The following is a 19,841-nucleotide window of genomic DNA, read 5'->3' on the forward strand; positions in this document are numbered from 1 at the left end:
TTAAGAAAAAAGGGGGGGAGTTCAGCACTTTGGATGTGAAGTAACAATCTAGGCTTTATAGTGCCCCTCCTTTTCTGCACATCAAAGAAAGGCATGGCATTCCTTTACAGCACCCTTGACAGTTTTGGGCACAGCTAACAACCACAGGCTTCGAGATGTACACGCCTTTATTTTTTTTCTTGAATGTTTTTAAAAGTTTTGTTTTTGTTTTGTTTTTCGAGACAGGGCTTGTCTGTGGCTTTGGAGCCTGTCCTGGAACTAGCTCTGTAGACCAGGCTGGTATCGAACTCACAGAGATCCGCCTGCCTCTGCCTCCAAGTTATGTTTTCTTAAATAGAAGTGTCCTCTGTCTAGAAATATAATGCCATGAAGAGTTAAAGTTCTCACAGTTCTTGATTTTATTTCAGGAATACCATTTACAAATACTATTTACTTACTGAGCAAAACAACGATTAGAAAAGCCCATTTTTGAATGGTAAATGTTTATTCAATAAATTCTAGTTTAGTGGTACCATCAATAAGTATTGGGACAAGTTTAAAAATTATTCGTGCCATAAAGACTCTAAGTATTCTTCTGGAGTACTAAAGAACATAAGACGTAAATCTGTGAGGTTAAGGTCCATTGTCCTTACAATAAAACATCAGCTAGTTTTCATATGCTGTTGTGCTGGGTTTTCCTTCAGTATGCTATTATACTTAACAGCTGAAAATTAAAGATTTATAAAAAGTTTAATTTACATAATACCAAGTTTTCATGATTAATATTGATGTCACTGTCTAAATGAAATTTTATTTTGTTTATTTACTTGCATATTTGAATAGGTGACCCTTTTGTTATTATTTCTTTGTTTGCGGGACAGGACTCTAGCACATCCTGGCTGGAATTCACTATGGAACACAGTCTGACCTCTAGATTACAGTGAGACTCCATTCCTAGTATAAATAGATAGTAATTTAGCAAGGTTTAAATTCAACATTTTTAAAAGCCCTTCTGGCACCTCTTAATCTGTTCACAAAGTATGCCTTTTACCCTTAAAGATATAATGAGGGTTGCCTGTTCTCCTTCCAATATACTTTTCAGCTCTGACTTGTATACTATATTGTATCTTTATACTTACATATTATTGAAATTAAGCTTAATTTTTTTCATGTGTATTTCATATTTCAGAGCTACAGAACAGTACAGAATTTTTCAAGAATACAGTGTGCATCCAAATTTTTAAGTTTTGCTGCATTTCTCTCAAGATCAATTTTTATCATATATGTCCTATGATAAACTAGTCTTTAAAAGAGTAAGATGACATAGAAAAATTACTGAAGTCTGACAGTGTTTTCAGAGTAATTATGGAACTGAGTGCGTGTGAGTGTGTACAGACTGCAGTTTGGTATTTCATAGGACGTTTCTTCATAGTAATAAGCTGTGTTGTTTATCAGCAAGTCTAATGAATTTTAGATTATAAGTGGTGTCAGGCAAGGCTATTAATCATATTGGACTTAAATAACATCTAGCGACTGATGAGATGGCTTGATCTGTAAAGTGTCACAAAAGTGTAAGAGCCTGTGTTTAATCCTGACACCACATAACAATGTCAGGTGCAGGACAGTGCACACCAGGAACTCCAGCACGGGGGAAAGCAGAGAAGACAGTCCTTCTCTGCTTATGCCAACCAACCAGTCTAGCGTGAACTCCAAGTTTTGTTCCCAACATCCACATCATATTATACACTTATGACCTAAGTTCACAGAGGATCCAATTCTTCTGTCTTTCCTGGGTACACACACATTTGTTCATTCTCACATACAGACATGTGTGTATACATACATGTGTACATACATACAACTAAATGCCTTTTTCAATGGTAGAAAACATGTAAGGAAGACCTCTAACAGTGATCTTTGACTTCCATGAATACATAGGTATATGCATGTACACTCATAAACATGTACACACAAAGAGAAAACCATTCTAACCAAGAACAGTAATGTAGACCCATAAACTCCAGCTGCTCAGAAGGTAAGACAAGATTTTGAGTTCACATCAAGCTTGAACAACCTAGTGAAATTCCACCTTGAAAACAGAAGAAACAAAATCTAGGAATCAAGACTCAGTGCTAGAAAATATATCTGATATGTGTAAGGCTTAGGATTCATCTCCAGCAACAAAGTCAGTGACCTTCTGTGCTTTGACAGAGTGGAGAAGAAAGAACGAGCCCGGTTAAAAACAGTCAAGTTCAATTCTAAAACGAGAGGAGATAAAGGGGTAAGTATGTGAAATCTCTTATTTCTGGAAATCCTTCAGACAATACACCTTTCCATAATTTTTATTTCAGCTCTGTTATTGAAAAGACTTACTATAGGGCTGGAGAGATGGCTCAGTGGTTAAGAGCATTGCCTGCTCTTCCAAAGGTCCTGAGTTCAATTCCCAGCAACCACATGGTGGCTCACAACCATCTGTAATGGGGTCTGGTGCCCTCTTCTGGCCTGCAGGCATACACACAGACGGAATATTGTATACATAATAAATAAATAAATATTTAAAAAAAAACAAATAAAATAAAGAGATCTGGTTCCCTCTTCTGGCCTTCAGGCATGCAGACAGAATATTGTATACATAATAAGTAAATAAATATAAAAAAAAGACTTACTATAAAAATTAACTGAGCAGCTCTCACCTCAGGTCAGAATAGTAGTAATTATTATAAAGTATCTATTCTACAGACCTTTTCAAATTATGTCATTTGATAGACTATTAGTATCTTTTGAACAATATTAATTTTCTAAGTGATGTGGATTCAGCTTTCATTCAGTTTGATTGACTCTTAGTTGAGTTGATGATGCATACTTACAATCCCAAGACATAGAGAGAAGCAAATAGGCAACATACGTGCTTGTGCTTCAGCTATTCCAGGACAGCTAGTTTAATGATTCTTCTATACTATGCTCCCATTAAATGTTATTACCTACCGGGCATGGTGGCGCACACCTTTAAACCCAGCAGTCAGTAGGCAGAGGCAGGTAGGCAATTTCTGTGTGTTTGAGGCCAACCTGTTCTACATAGTTAATTTCAGAACATCCCTGTGTACAAATTGAGACCCTGTCATTAAAGGGATGTGTGTGGGGGCGGGGGTGTTAATTTAAGTCACAGTGTAAGTTTACAAGTTAGAAGTTGAAGTCATGGAGAGAGGTATTTAATTTGTATCCCCCTTCATCCCATAATTAATTTCTTACTAGGATCCTTGTTTTTTGATGTTAGGATCAACATGAAGCTATATTTGAAGGTAATAAAGTCAAAAGAAGTTGTTTAGATGGGAAAAATATATCATGTTTCTTGCATATTTTAGGTGTTTATTTTCATTTACTTTAAATGTGCTTGAATTTGAAAATATAAGATGTTGATAGATGATAAAGATAGTACAGATTTCAGTTATAATATATGTGCAATTCCTAACTACCCGTAATCCCGTGCAGCAAAATGTCCTTAAGTAAACTGAAGGAAGAACATTTACACATGCTGTACTGAAATGCTTTTCATAATGATTGCGATTTCAGATTTTTTAATCTGAAGCAAAATTTTATATGCTTTCATTATACTTTAAATAAATGTAAAAGCTAAATCAGCAAATACATTTATTCTCTGTACACCCTCATGACTGTACAATGTTTAAAGCTTTAATATTTTAAAGAAATTAAATCTGAATAAATTATATAATTCAGTTTTTGAAAGTGATAAATTTCTGTAAAATTAACTTGAAGTTTTCAGAAAAAAGAACAATTACAACTTGTAACCTAAAGTAATATATAAGTTAGAAATTTTTATTAGAAGAAAAATCCCAAGTAAATACTCAGGATATTAAATAACTCTGTTTTCTGTACTTGTTTTATATGTGTATTTAAAAATAAGTCAGTACAGTAAACCATCAATGAATTGAAAAAGAGGTTGCATGTTTTAACTTTCCTTTCATTCTGTAAAAAGTTAACTTAATTAACGACATTTAAATCTTGGTCTTGTTTGTTGACTGTAACCGACTTTGTACACAGTCACTGTGTTCTAACACAGCACCAGAAGTATGCATGGTACTGAGTGGGGTAAAAATACGCTTGCCATTGATACAGAACTGCACTTCCTCCTATAGTGTTTTCTGTCCCTCCTTTCCTTTTCCTTACATGCTGATCTCTAAACTTTTTTTCATTGCAAACCTTTAACATTTCAGTTCCTCATTAACATTTTTAACACTCATTTAGCTATTTTTTTAAATGCTACATACAACAATTATATATTTATGTGCTGTGAATATATGTATCGGGAGTTTGTGGCATTGTATCATTTCTTATGTTTGTTGCACTCTTACAACATGACATCAATGATATTAAGAAATTAAAGATTTCTTATTTTTATTGAAAATACAGAAAAACTGAAGGTAACATGTCTCTTCAGTTTTGTATTTTCCATACACTTATTTGTTTGCTTATGCTACTTTAATTTGCACTTTTAATAAATTTTTCACCTGGATGATATTAAGTTAGTATAATTAATACATTTCTTAACTAACACATATTTCTTCCTGTCCTATATTATGATGTCCTTGTGATATCTCATTTTGGCTAACTGCAAAGATAACAAAAATCAAAACATTTTAAACTTCATGTTTCTTTGGTTATGTGCTAGGAAACTGACTCTGACCACTGTTTATGCAGTAAACAGGGTAAATAACCTTTTTTAAATCATCAGTTTTATCAGAAAACATAAATTCAAGCCAATGATTCTTAGGTAAAAGATTAACATTTTTTCTCTGCTAAAACTTAAATTTTCTCCTTTCTAAAATTTAGACTTAAGTGGGTTTTTTAAATCATATAATGCTACTTGACAGTTTATAAAATAGCTGCCAACCAGATTTCCCGCAGTCCTCCACAGCCGCATTTTTAGCTTCTTCTTAAGAGTTCTCTTATTTCTAGTTCCTTAGAACTTTGAGATTTTAAGATAATTTGCTTAGCTTATGGATTTACTTATCTAACTTAATTTATAATGATTATTTTCAAACTAAAACTTGAGTTACAGAATTAGAACTAAAGGCTACTTCCTTAATTGTTTGCACCACATGCTTATAAACAAAGACATGCAATACAGATTGGTGTCAGTATGCTTCAAAACAATACAGTAATGACTCCACTTACTTGTGAAAGATACATTTCAAGACTGCAGTGAATTCCTGAGGCTGTGGATGGAACCAAAACTCATATATCCTGGGTTTCTCTTGGAGATACATCTCTATAGCAAGTATAATTTATACATTAGGCACAATATGAGGTTGATAAGAGCTATGCCAATATAATATAATAGAATTGCCATTATTGCTACTCTTGTGCTTTGGTGTATTACAAAAAATGTTCACTTGAACATAAACACATTGATACCAAGAAGTCAATCTGATAACAAAGATGGCTACCAAATCACTATGAGTCAGTTAGTTATACAGAATAGATGCACCGGACACAATGACAATTCACATCCGGGGTAGGTTGGAGCAGGATAGAATGTCAGATTTCATCCTGATATTCATATCAAGATGCAGTATAAAGCTTGAGAATTATTCATTTCTAAAATAGTCCACTTAATATTTTCAAACCTAGTTGACCACAGGTAATTGAAGCCCTGAGAAGTGGATTGCCAATGGTACAAGACTTCTATATGTTGCAGCATCTTATGACACAGATCAACTTGGAAAATCAAAGCAAGGTTTCTCTCTTTGGGCTAGTGGTATGACTTAATGGTAAAGCACTTGTCTACCACGTATAAGAAGACCTGGGTTCAATCCCTAGCACTGCCCCCTCCCCCCAAAAATTACTTTTTTATATCTTCCCCACTCCAGATAATTGCTTTCATGTCACTGGTAGGTAAGGTCATTTCTCCTTAAAAGCCTGTAACAGAAGAATGTACAGCCAGCGCTTCCTCTTTAATAAACATCATCATCCTCATGCTTCACAATCTCAGATTGGTGATTGCATAAATGTTCTTTCCATTTGTATGTCACAGAGTTCATACTTAAGTTACCTTTTTCTCTTTAAAAAAAATTTTATTGTTAGATACGTCCTCATAATTATTTAGGTTTGCTTTGTTAATAGTGGCTATTGTGTTAATTTATTGAGCCACAAATAAAGGCATAAAAGAAAAAGCGTAATTAGGACAAAGTAAAATCAGGATTGCTACCTAATACATGAAAGATAATTGAGCAGCAATATAACATTAAAAATAACTTGGTATCACATACCTATTATTCTACATGGGAATTATCCTTGAAAAATATTTATATAAATATTAACTGTGTAATAAATATTAGCTTGGTTTATACTGTAATAGTAATCTGATTGACTCTTTGCTTTTTTTGTCAAGTAGCATTTATTCTTTAAGATAAAATTGAATGTGCTCTAAAATTTTCTTATTTACCACTTCCAAAACATTAGAATTATAGGACCTTATACAAAATTAGAAATTCATTTTTTTATGTGATCAGTGTAAAATTCATGCTGGCTGCACACTGTGGTCACAGGAGTCAGCTTCCATAGCTGCTAGGCTGGGCCTTTGTGCACACAGAAGTAGACACCCCCTTTGTTTTGCCCCTCCCTCTCTTCTTCAGCAGTCATTCAATGACAAGCGTAAAAAGAACCTCTTTTCCCGAAAATTCCCCTTCTACAAGAACAAGGACCAGAGTGAGCAGGAAACAAGTGATGCTGACCGTAAGTATGTGGATCCATTGGTCAACTGATAATAGAATGTAGAGGGACCTGCTGCCCTGCAGTTGGTTGTTACCATGGAGACAGTTTCAAGAGCTGCAACAGGTTACTGATTGTCTCAAGCAGGAGAAATTTAATACACACAAATTAATTTGTATGCCAGTCTTTTCTGGTACCTAGGAATTGTTGAACAATGTTTTAAGTTATCTGTTTACAGCTTACATATAAAATAAATATAACTCTTTGAAGTAAGGGCTCATGTAAAAAGCACTTGACACATTCAAATATTTCTGAGGAAAAAAATGTAATTTCTGATTTATAGGTATAGTACTGCCAGTTTCTGATACTAGATCATCTGGAATCGTTCCATTTTATCTTAATACCATAAATATGAATAATGTAAATTTTACTTGTAAAACCTCAAATGACCTAAAATTTTGCCTTTCTATTCTAATCAACTGCTAAGCTCCAGGTTTTATTCTTTTTGTAGGTATCATTTAGTAACTCATTCTAAACTTTGAAAAATCTAAAACCAGTCTTCGTAAGCTGTGTGTACCTGTAATGGTCTTGGAACTGTCTCTTATTGTAGCACCAATTCTATGCATCACTGACAACTATTCTTTTTGATTGTCTTTTATTGCTTGCTCTCTGGGGACTACTCTCTACAGGAGATCCCTGACGACATGGGATCAAAAGGCCTGAGTAAGTGACCGAAACACTCCCAAGTTATTTTTTAACCTCCTTCCTTACTTAGGGACTTTTTGAGATTGATAGTAGTGTGCCTTTCTGGCATGAGGAGGTATGTGCTTTAGATGGCTTTTAGACTGTCCATGTTTGTAACATGCTTGGGATTTTTATTTCTAGAATACAATTTTTGTTGTTTTCTTGTGTTCCCTTTTTAACATACCACTTGAAAAACTCGGTTACATTTGAGTTTTATAATTTTTCTGGTAGTTACCTTTGCTAGAAAATTTTTGACTCTAGACATTTTAAACACTTTTTTAAATAGTACCACCTGCCCATTTTAATAGGATATTGACATGTACACCTTTGGAGCTTTGGGTCTTCCTTTTTAAAACAAGTTTAAATCACTACAGTAATATGTTAGAGAACCCTTGTTTTAATGTGAAATAGACATCAAGTTCAAGTAGCAGTCTAGGGGAAAATTGAGTAGCTTCCTTTCTTAAGACTATAAGAAGCGATATAGAATATATTATAACTAATGTTCCTCCCTTAACCAGGTTGTTTACTTTGATTTGTTGTTGTTCTTGTTCTTCTAGTTCTTGTTGCTGCTCTTAACTTTCTATCTACTAATTGGTCATCATATAAAGATTAGCCAATTCTAATATATAGAAGGAACTCAGTGTTTGAATAAGCATGTGACATATGCCTGTAATCCCATCACTAGCTTTGTGAGTGTAATCCCATCACTGGTCTACAAAGGGAGTTATAGTTTTAAATTAGGTGTTTTCAAATTGTTGAAGTATGAAAAGTCACCTAATACTACTCAGTTAAATTTGGGTGATCATGACTCATAGAAATAATCATTCAAGCTAATTTTTTTTAATTGTTCATTTCATTTGAATTATTAGCCATTTTAAAAACTTGTAGTTTTATAGATAATTAACTAGTTAGCCTTCTAAGAACTACATCATTAAATAATAAATTTTACAGTTTTAGTGATGGATTTTTCACTTCAATGATTTACTTTCACTTTGATCTTAATGAGTTGGGTCTGCACTAGGCAGAAGAGAGTACTTTATATGTGAAGAACTTCTGCCAGGCCTACTTCACTCTGGGCGTCCTTTGCTCTTTCTCATGTTTGCATATGTCTTCTTAGTTGGGTTAGTAGGGAGGTGGAGAGGATATGAGAGGAGTTGAGGTAGGGGAAAACATCAAAATATATTGTATAAAATTTTTTTAATTAAAAAATATAATTTGGTGGCACCAAGGATTTCCAGTCATTAGTGGCAGCTTCTTTACATTTTAGAACATTTTGCCAATGAAAACTTCAGTAACTGGAAAATAGCTCCACAGATTACTGATGCTCTAGGATTTATTTTGAGGCTGATATATTTTAGAGGTTATATGGATCAACTTGGAATTTTTGAATCTCCTTGAAGCACCACAGACCTAAGAAAATACTCCTTAAATGGAACTGAGCCCCCACTGACACTGATGTATATGATTATGGCTCCCACACTTTATGCTGTTGTATATGCTTAGTACCTCACCCTGTGTCTCTCCCTAATTGGGAATTGAAATTTCTTAAGAGAAAAATAACTGATTATCGTGCAATGTCACTTGGTGAAAGATTTAACTTTCTACACAGTGTTAAAATTCATCGAATTACATGTATCTGCTTCATTTCACAGGAATTGAAAGAATTTATTAACTTGGCAACCTAAAGGTCACGGTTTTATTCAGAAACTATTGAAGGCGATAGAAAAATACCAGTAGATCTCTAAAACTGAGTATGAAGGAGATTATCACATAAACACATAAAGCATTATAGGCTGATGGTTACTATAGAGAAAATACTTGAAGAAGGATACTTATGACTTCATTATATGCTAAAGTTCAAAATACACCAAAATAAGACTAAAGGAGATGTAACTCAGTAGACGATAGATGATTGAAGTTCTAACACAGTTTCAGAAAGGACTTCTCCCTGTCTAGAACACACTCACTTTCTGTTTTCACAGTTTTCAGTTTTTTAAAGCACCTCGGCTAGCCACATAGGTTTCTTGTGTCTGTCTAGTTTCTTGTTCCAAAAGCTGACATAAACAGAGTTGTGCACAGCACTCAAATGCCAAAACCAGACTTAGTTTTACTACTTTTGTTACAAATAAGATGTCAAGTAGTATTGCTTGTAGTGTAACATTTGCAGAGAATAAAAAAACACACCCTGTCAGGAAGGAAATGTTTGAGAAGACAGGTAAAACGTGGTTAAATTTGAAATAATCGTTCCTACCAGGCATCTTAAAAATAGAGAGGCAAGGGCTGGAGAGATGGCTCAGATGTTAAGAGCATTACCTGCTCTTCCAAAGGTCCTGAGTTCAATTCCCAGCCACCACATGGTGGCTCACAACCATCTGTAATGGGGTCTGGTGCCCTCTTTTGGCCTGCAGGCATACAGACAGAATATTGTATACATAATAAATAAATAAATATTAAAAAAAAAATAGAGGCAAGCCGGTCGATGGTGGCGCACGCCTTTAATCCCAGCACTCGGGAGGCAGAGGCAGGCGGATCTCTGTGAGTTCGATACCAGCCTGGTCTACAGAGCTAGTTCCAGGACAGGCTCCAAAGCCACAGAGAAACCCTGTCTCGAAAAACCAAAAAAAAAAAAAAAATAGAAAGGCAAGGGAGAAAGGACGGCAGAGGAGAGGGGAAAGAGGAGAGAAAACTTAGGGAATGCTTTCTTCATGTATTAAAAGGCTCAGCCTAGACCTGAAGGCTCTATTTGCATCAGGTGCAGGTTTTTTATGAATCAAGAAACAGGCTGTCCACTAGAAAACTAGACAAGGGATGAGATAAGTGTGTTGGCTTTCTGTTACTAACAAAAGCCTAAGATAATCGGCGTATAAAGACAGATGTCCATTTTGACTCAGTTTGGAAGCTGCAGCCAGTGATCACTTGGCCCTGTAGCTTGGGAGGCATGTGGCAAGATAGCACATCATTGAAGAATGTGTGTGATGTCGTAAACTGTTCGTCTCATGGTTCCAGGAAGGACAGAAAAAGCCCAGAAAGATTAGTGTCCTACTACCCTCTTGGAGTGCCCTCAGTGACCTAAATCTGCACACTAGGCTGCATTTACTAAGTGTCTACACCTTCTGATTATACCAAGCTGAAGACCACGTTCTTAATTTATGGCCCTTTGAGATATGACACAGGCGCAGCTCCTAGCACAGCAGAACTCAAAAGATGAACAGATACAGCAAGCATATGTAAAAATACTATTTCCCCAGTAATCAACATATACAAAATGACACCTTTACCCATTGCCTGAAGACACAATCCATGATGGAGTTAGTTCTATAGAGTAGCCTTTTAAAGCATTGTGATTACAAATATAAATTAATATAGTCTTTCTCAAAACTTTTCTCTTTTGGCACATTAAATCCCTTTCAAGGAGATTATCTTCAGGATATAATTGGAGATGGAGATAAATTTTATCATTATTTAAAAGTAACAACAAAAAGAATATAGGTTGAAGCCATCCTGTCTTAATTTGGAAATGGTTAATGAAATATGATCTATCTGTATTTATAGTATTATATGACAATTGAAAATTATGTTATGTTGAAATAGGAGCAGCAGAGCTGCGTCCCCAGCACCCGGCCGCCTGCAAGGCTAGCTTAGCTTATGACCCGAAATAATTACACGGAAACTGTATTCTTTTAATCACTGCCTGACCCATTAGTTCCAGCCTCTTATTGGCTAGCTCTTACATATTGATCTAACCCATTTCTATTATTCTATGTAGTCCATGAGCCGGCTTACCAGGAATGATCTTAACCTGCATCTGTCTGCAGTGGGACAGTCATGGCGACTCACTGACTCAGCTTCTTTCTCCCAGCATCCTGTTCTGTTTTCTCCGCCTACCTAAGGGTTGGCCTATGAAATGGGCCTAGGCAGTTTCTTTATTAATAAGAAATCATTCCCACATCAATGTTAAGAACCAGGTCATTCATGCCCTGAGAAGACACAACAAGAGCATCACAAGCCTGAAATCAACCTGGTCTACATACAGATGGCATGGAAAATGCTCACAACAAAATAAAAATGAAACTACACACTTCAGATATGCAAACAGAACTTGCTTGGCACTCTGAAATATTCTTATGCATGTCTTTTGATACTCAGATAAATTCCTTTCAGGGAAATAATATAGAAGAGGGAGAAATTATTGGGTCATATGTATACATTTGTTTAGCTTTACAGAATTGGTTCTCCATATGCATAGTTTCCTTATCTAAGAATTGAGCAAACTGAAGATTGAAAATTTAGCTATACAAAGATGTGTTATATTTGTTTATACTGTAGCTGTTTAACTCTGTAAAGATGTGTTGTGTTTGTGTTAATTAAATAAAGATTAACCTGGGCTCAGAGAGGCAGGTTAGCAGCTAGGTGACAGGAAGTAGCAGGGAGGAGCTCAGAGTGGGATTTTTATTTGGGGCAGTGTGGAAGAAAGTGGCTTCCAGGGGTGCCAGCTAAGAAAGAAAGTTAGGCAGTTGCTAGTCTTTAATTCTCTGAACTCACAGGTTTTCACCTTAGCCTTTGAATCTCAAGTTTTATTAGAACTATAAAGATTTAGTTAGAACTACCTTTAGCTGCAGTAACAGAGCTCCCCTAGACTGCGGCCTGAGCAGTCCAGCCCCTTGTAGTTTAAAGCGCAGCTACTGGGACTAAGGTAAAACAGCATTTTGGTGCCCATATGAAGCAAGCTTTGTCTGGGCCTCCTACCAGCTCCCAGACACACTTTTTAATTATGAATGTTCAGCCCTAGCTAGGCTCATTTCTTGGTAGTTCTTAATTTAACCTGTTTCTCTTCATCCACATTTTGCCTTGGGTCTTTTTACCTCTTGTCCTGTATGTCCTGCTCTATCCGGCTGGCCCCTGGTATCTCCGTCTCTCACCTCCTACTACTACTTATTTTCTAACCCACCAGCCCCACCTATCTCTCTTTTGCCTAACTATTGGCCATTCAGCTTTTTATTAGACCAATCAGGTGCCTTAGGTAAGCAGAGCAACACACCTTTACATCATTTAAACAAATCATCATAAACAAATGTCAACATCTTTAGTTACAATAATATTTCACAACAGAATATTTGGGGAGAAGAATCCAAATATCTGCAAAGCATAAATCTTGAATTTGCCACATACTCAAGGCACTGCACTAAATGCATTGAAATGACATCCTCCTCCTGCAGCTTCCGGCATTTCACAAATCCTCAAGTCTTTCTATAGCACTTGTATTTGCTGTTAATGACTTCACAGCCTCCAGTGATGTAAATTGAATTGGCTTTAATTTCGCTGAACGATACAGTTTAGGCATATTTACACTGTATTGAGTATTGTAGAATCAAAAATGGATTAAAGTATATGGGAGACGACTATGTCACTCTGCGTATATTCCCAGCATTTGGGAGGTTAGAGGCTATGTGAGAAGTTCAAGGACAGACTTAGCTACCTATTATAGGACAGCCTGGATTACATGAGGCTCTGTCTCGGAAGGAAAGGAGAGAGTGGGAAGTACATGCAGATCCTACAAGTTTTATGAAAGGCACTCTCCCTCTCCTAATTCTATTTTTAAAACTTTAAATCCTTTATTTAAAATGTAAATTGTGGGACTGGAGAAATGGCTCAGAGGTTAAGAGCACTGACTGTTCTTCCAGAGGTCCTAAGTTCAATTTCCAGAATCCACATGATGCCTCACAGCCATCTGTCATGAGATCTGGTGCCCTCTACAGGCCTGCAGGTGGGACGCTGTATACATAATAAAGTGTGTGCCCAACACCTGGCCTTAAAAAAACAAAAAAACCTAAGAGTGGTGGGCTCATGCCTCTATCTCCAGCAATTAGAACGCTGAGGCAGGAGCTCAGGGCCATTTTTAGCTACAGACCAAATTCCAGGATAGGTTCAACTAGGGGAAACCCTGTTTCAATAAAAAACCAAACATACATACATTCATACATACATACATAAATGGAATGTAAATTGTGGTTAAGAAAGGTCTGTACATTAAGGCTGAGAGGTTGCTCAGTCAGCAAACTGCTTGTCATACAAGCATGGAGACCTGATGTTTAAAAAACAAAAAGCCTAGTGGAATAGCACATGCCTATTGAAAGAGGCATGAGTGACCCTGGATGGCCCCATTGCTGTTGGGAGACCAGGACCAAGGGCAAGAAACAGAATATTCTGGTTTTATTAAAGGCAAGTGTGAAGGGGAGGAAGGGAGAGGTGGGGAGAGAGAAAAGGGAAGGAAGAGGAGAAGAGAGACAGAAAGCTGCCTCTTCAGAAGGAGGGTGGGATTGGAAATGGTAGAGTTTGTCTCTTAAAGGGCCAGGCTACTGTCTGGAATAATCATGCCAGGTGGCAGGGAAGGCCAACATAATCATAATCCCATTTTTCTCTTATCATAAAAAGGTGGGAAATTAAAGAATAGGTGGGACAGGAACAGGGGCTCTGGGTTCTCAAGACTGCTTCCTGTTGATTTTATAGCCATGGAAATCTTGGGGGCACCTACCTGAGAAAGCTGGGGTGCTGGCCATGTCCTGGAATATCTGGTTGCCTCACTGTTTCCATGCTCTGGAACTGTCCAGTGTCTCTTGGACCTAGTGAGATGTTGGCAGAGCAGAGGACAGGCCCTAGGAGAGGAGGGTAATGGGAGAGCCTGTCTAGTTCACAGCACTAATGAAAGACTACAAGGCAAGTGACCCTGGCAGAGAGAGCTTGGGTATGGAGAGTTTATTTAGAGGCTATTGGGAGGGTATGGAGGTAGGGAGAGGAGAAAAGGAAAGAGACAGCTGCCTCTTCAGAATAACAGCAGAGGGAGAAGAGACCAGTTTGCTTCAACAGGAAGGGAGAGATTGGGAGTGGGCAGAGCTTGTCTCTTAAAGGGACAGTCTACTGTCTGGGTTCATCGTGCCAAGTGAGAGGGAAGGCCAGCATAATCCTAACACTTATAATCCCAGCACTTGGGAGTGAATATGGGAGAATCCCTGGAACGTGTAGGTCTTGACCAATCAGTGAGCTCCAGATTTAATGAAAAACAGTCTCAAAAATAAGATGGAGATCCAGAGAAAAAGACAGTATTGACCTCTGGCCTCGACACACACAGTTTTTTGAGAGAATTGATCATTTTCTTTGCAATTTAAAATCAGCAGGTTTTTTTACACTCTGATGCAGGTCTACTGTTCTCCTTTCTGCAGAACTGCTTAATTGCCTGAGCAGACCTGGGCCTCAAACTTTTTTGTCCTTAAAATGTTCTTGTTCTTCTCTCCCTAGCATTAGACATTTAGGTTTCCCTCTGTCCTTGAAAGTTTCTGTTGTTTGGTTTTCTAAATAAAATTTTTGGTCTTTTATTCGAGGAAGATAGATAGAAAGATACTTATTGAACAATGAGTACCTGGTACGAAATGGGGCGGCTTTTGAGCGGAAGCTAGGTGGCTTTTTACTATTTACTAGGGGAGTTGTCTTGTTCTGGAGAGTAGTCTCTTGTCACAGGACAGTGGCTAAGGAATGCTGACCTATTAAAACGCAGTGATGCATCTCAGATTCCCTTCCTCATTACCTGTGAGACAGTTGTCATCTACACAGCTTCAGGTGGCTGTGGTAAATGACAAAGGGACCTGTCCCCATCAGGAAATGGCCTCTCTCTGCCCTTAGGTGGTTTTTCCTAAACTAAATGGTACCAAATATAGTTTCTCCTTTTGGATTTTATGGTATGGTATTTAAGAACTAATTCAAGATTATGTGTTATCTGTTGTGTATTCTACTTGGGTTTTTACTGAAAATTTTGTTCATAAACATAAATTAAGAGAGTAAGGCATTTTCTTTTACGTCAGGTATTTCCTTGTGCTAATTTGTGTTAATTTAGTTGAAAATTTAACTTTTTCATGGAAAATCTAAAATGCTTCGTAAAAATTCTGTGGTTTTTTTTTTAAGGGAAATTTTATGTGGTTCATATCTCAACATTTACAGTACCACCTTGTTTAATTTTGATAATTTGCTTTTATCCGCTTTTAAATTAATGACACTGTTTTTTTTTCATTTTCCTTCGATTTCAGAGCATGTAACTTCTAATGCCAGCGATAGTGAAAGTAGTTACCGTAAGTGTTCTATGTCACTTATTCTTTTGTAAAAGAAGTAATCAATACCTAACCAAAAACTCACACTCATTAACACCAGCATGATACTCTGAAAGTTTCAGATCTTAGAACAGCTATTCTTCAAAATTTTCAGTTCAGAGTTGCTTGGCCAGGATTGGCTGTGTAAATATTTTAAATGCAAAAAAAAAAAACTCTAAATTGGAAAAAATTTTTGTTGCAAGCATTTTGGATAAGGGGTCCTCAAGCTCCTCAAGCTGTACATACAGAGAAAGGTTAATTTCAAGGTTTTAATGAAAACGAACCCATTTAACAACTTAATTTATGTATATTATACATAGTCTGTGGGTTTGTATGTATCTTATTAAAAGTAAATATCTAATAGGGAATGAACATGTATTTTCCTATTTTCTTTAGTAATTTCATTTTTAACATAAGCATTTAAAGGATACTTATTAGTAATGCTAAATGATTGTTAGTTTATTTTCTTTTTATTCTGTGCAACCATTGCTCAAAATAATACTGTTTTCTTTCCTAATGTTTAATGTTATACTCTTGATGTTAATTGGGCTATATAAATAAGGATTTTTTAGACAAATTGGAATATGGAAAGCAGAGAGTATGTAGATACCAATTGTAACAACTTAAAAATTAAAATTGTTTTTCTAACTTTTTTTTACTGCTGTCTAAAATGAAAGTAATCTTGATTACAGATGAGTATGGCTGCTCAAAAGGTTAATCCCTTTACCACTCCCAGATTTTCATGTTGGCAATATATACTTTTAACCCTCATTCATTGATTGAATATTTTTCTACATAATAGCTTTGTAATTTGAGAAAGAAGAATGGCAAAATTATTTCTTTATTTACTTAAAACCAGAATTCACTGTAGAGTAGTTGAATGGTTTTTCTAGACTAAAAAGAGGTAAATGAAAGTATATACTGTCTTTTCTCACCATTTGCATGAATTACTAAGTTTTGGAATATCCAACTGCATGTTTTGTAATATGTAAACCATATTTTACATCAGTAACTTGTTTTGTTTTGGTTTTTGAGACAGGTTCTCACTAAGTGTAGCCTTAGATAGCCTGGAACTCTCTAGATAGACTAGCCTCGAATTCATAGAGATCTGTGTGCTGCCCTGCATAGATATATCAGTAATTGAAAAAAGAAAAAGAGAAAAGAGCTCATGGAGTGTCTGTTGTGGAATACTGCAGTAGTAAGATTGGAAGCAAACACAGATTTGTGTGCCACTGTTAGAGATTAGAAGGCCATCAGCTGCACACATACAGATCTGTGTGCCACTGTTAGAGATTAGAAGGCCATCAGCTGCACACATACAGTAATGCGTTCACGTGAACCAGTCACAAAGAAGCCTAGTTGTGACAGAATCTTGATGAGGAGAACATTTCCCAAATATATTATTCAGTTTTCATTGCTTTCATTCAGTCACTGAGTCTTTGTTGTTTTCTGTAGTACATGTTTATGGCTAGAGTTTTAATTATTTTCATGGTATTCACAGAGTTCACATAGCTGCTAGATTTTTTTCATTTATTTCCAAAGCTCCTTCAATTTAAATTTCAGATGCAGTGCTTTTGTAATTAAAGCAAAATTATACTATTTTTCAAAATAAAATATAGCTTTAGATAAATACAGTCAATTGAAACAAAAACAGTATTTTCTCTGGCTTACTGGGTTTTTCTTATTTTGATTTTTGTTTTGCTTTGAGGCTGAGACTCTAGTGCTGGGATTTTAGGCAAGCAGTCCCATATCCATAGAACATATTTATAGTAAATGTGTGATATACCAGAGGAAGGAATTTTTGTTGGTTTGGGGGTTTGGTATGAGGAGGTTGTTATTTGGAGGCAGTTTTGTTTGCTTTTTGTAGTACTGGGGAGCAAACTCAGGCAGCCCTCCAGTAAATTAAATCTCCAGCCAGAAGTAAAGGTTTTAATGGTTTTGATGACCTATAAATAAAGGAAGTACATAGTAACATTAAGTTATGGAAAGATTAGTATGTTTATGTTTCATTCATATTAAACTTACCTTTATGGTTTAATGATTTCCCCTTTTGTTCTAAATCTTGCCTTGGATAATTTATGATATAGTACCTTTTGTATTCTCTGTTCACTTCTCAGAAAGTTCTAGTGTCTTATGTGTAAAGAACTAGGTGAGTTGTGTGGAGGAGGATAACATTGGCATCAGTTATCTTCATATTGTCTTTCACTCTCTGTAGGTGGTCAAGAAGAATATGTTTTATCGTATGAGCCAGTGAATCAACAAGAAGGTTTGTGAAGTTCGTTCATGTTGTATATATAGCCTTACTAAAAAGTATATATTCAAGGCCAATGAGATGGACAAGTGGACAAGAGTGCTTGCTTCCAGACCTGATGACCTCAGTTCAATTTCCAAAAACAGCATGGTGGAAAAAGATAAGCAACTCCCACAAGTTATCCTCTCTCCTGCATATACACATACCATGTCACATACACAGAAATTAGTTATAATAAATTGATTAGTTAATGTAAAATGAAATTAAATATGCTTCTTAGTTTGGAAAATCAGACTGTGCAGATTTTTCAGATGGAAAAATGTTGTATTGTAATTTTGCTATTTTTAAACTATATATGTAGAAAAATTCTGTATGAATTTCAAGAAGCACTATTTAATACATGAAATATTAGAACCAAATCATTTTATATTAGCTGGTTTTTACTGATGGTATATTCCTAAGCCACTTCTTTTCAATATGTATAATATTGCATTACTGCCCTTGCAGTAGCACTTTAAAACTGTCAGAGATTCTTTTAAACTCATAGTTTCTTATCCTCTTTACCCAGGCAGTTTCTAGGCCCTTTTTATTCCATATGTTGTATCTTCCTCACTATATCTAATTCCTCCAACCAGAATACTAGGCTGATGCTCACCACCGACTTCCTTCGTCAGCACAACCCACTGTGCACTCTGCTGAGTCATCTAGATCACTGTCGTCACTTCACTTCCTACACTGTTGTTCTTGTTCTTCCTGTCTTCTCTGCTCTGCCTTCTTAGTTCTTAACTTCAGAACCCACCAGGAAAACACTGTACTTTGTTTTCTGTTCAAAATGAGATGTTGGTGATATATTGAACTATGATGCTAAATTTGACTTGATTGACTTCAGAGATTTTAATAACAATTTATTTACAAAAGAACATAATGTAGAGAAAGAATAAAGAATAGATTCTTCAGAATGGTTTTCTTCTCTGCTGAAATAAAACACATTTGTATTTGCTAAGTGTTTATACCTTTTCATGTGTTTATCTTTATAGTCAATTATACCCGGCCAGTCATTATTCTGGGACCCATGAAAGACAGGGTAAATGATGATTTAATCTCAGAATTTCCCGACAAATTTGGATCCTGTGTCCCTCGTGAGTAACCCAAATTAAAACTTTTAACATTTAATGTCACTGTTTGGTAAAAGTAAATATAACTGCTTTAAAGGGTTATGGTTAACTGTTAATAAACTCCTTCATCCTCAATATTATTTCTCTTTTTTTAGATTTAAAAGTATTGTGTTAAAGTTTTTAAAAAGCAACAAATTAAGTAAAAGATGTATTTATTCTGTTTTTAAATATGAAACACTTCCCCAAGTTCTTTTTTTATTGAAGATACAACTAGACCAAAGCGTGATTATGAGGTGGATGGAAGAGATTATCATTTTGTGACTTCAAGGGAACAGATGGAAAAAGACATCCAGGAACATAAGTTCATTGAAGCTGGCCAGTATAACAACCATCTGTATGGGACGAGTGTCCAGTCTGTGCGAGCAGTAGCAGAGAAGGTGAGCACCAAAGCCACCCTGGGGTGTGGTTTCTAAGGAGGACACACACTTTGACTTTATTTGAATTAAGAAACAGAAGATAGATGACATAGACTTGATGTCTTATTAACATTACCACTTTAGCTAAGTAAAAATTTGATCTTGAGTGTCTTAGAAAAATAGATACCAGAAAAGACTGACAAAATCTGAAAATAAAACGATCACATGCATCTGTAAAATAGGAGATGGTTATCTGAAGGCCTAGGTCCACAAGGTGTGGACAAGAACCACACCTTGAGTAAGATGTTAAGCTTAGGTGCCAAAAAAGTCTTCAGTTTCTTTTATTTTTCATGACAGGGTTTCTTTGTAGTCCTGGCTGTCCTGGAACTCAACTCTGTAGACTAGACTGGCCTCCAGCTTGCAGGATTAGGGAGGCAGAGATCCACCTGCCTCTGCCTCTGCCTCTGCCTCT

The 19,841-nt window shown here is 36.1% G+C and overlaps 1 protein-coding gene across 21 annotated transcripts in view; it reads left to right on the plus strand.

Moving 5' to 3' along the window:
• Positions 1-19,841, plus strand: part of Dlg1 (discs large MAGUK scaffold protein 1) — a 188,950-nt gene that overhangs the window by 155,147 nt on the left and 13,962 nt on the right. For 5 of the 21 annotated variants that reach the window (XM_026785432.1, XM_026785453.1, XM_013351401.2 and 2 more), the window contains 7 exons: positions 2,191-2,260; positions 6,633-6,732; positions 15,528-15,569; positions 16,265-16,300; positions 17,803-17,853; positions 18,876-18,977; positions 19,218-19,390. In XM_026785432.1, coding sequence (XP_026641233.1) covers positions 2,191-2,260; positions 6,633-6,732; positions 15,528-15,569; positions 16,265-16,300; positions 17,803-17,853; positions 18,876-18,977; positions 19,218-19,390 — 574 coding nt within the window. Of the gene's footprint in view, positions 1-2,190; positions 2,261-6,632; positions 6,733-7,397; positions 7,432-15,527; positions 15,570-16,264; positions 16,301-17,802; positions 17,854-18,875; positions 18,978-19,217; positions 19,391-19,841 lie in introns of all 21 variants that reach the window. The other 16 variants (XM_026785444.1, XM_013351384.2, XM_005344821.3 and 13 more) reach the window with 7 other exon arrangements.

The sequence above is a fragment of the Microtus ochrogaster genome, chromosome 2 (genome assembly GCF_000317375.1).
Source record: "Microtus ochrogaster isolate Prairie Vole_2 chromosome 2, MicOch1.0, whole genome shotgun sequence".
In the NCBI taxonomy this organism is placed as follows: Eukaryota; Metazoa; Chordata; class Mammalia; order Rodentia; family Cricetidae; genus Microtus; species Microtus ochrogaster.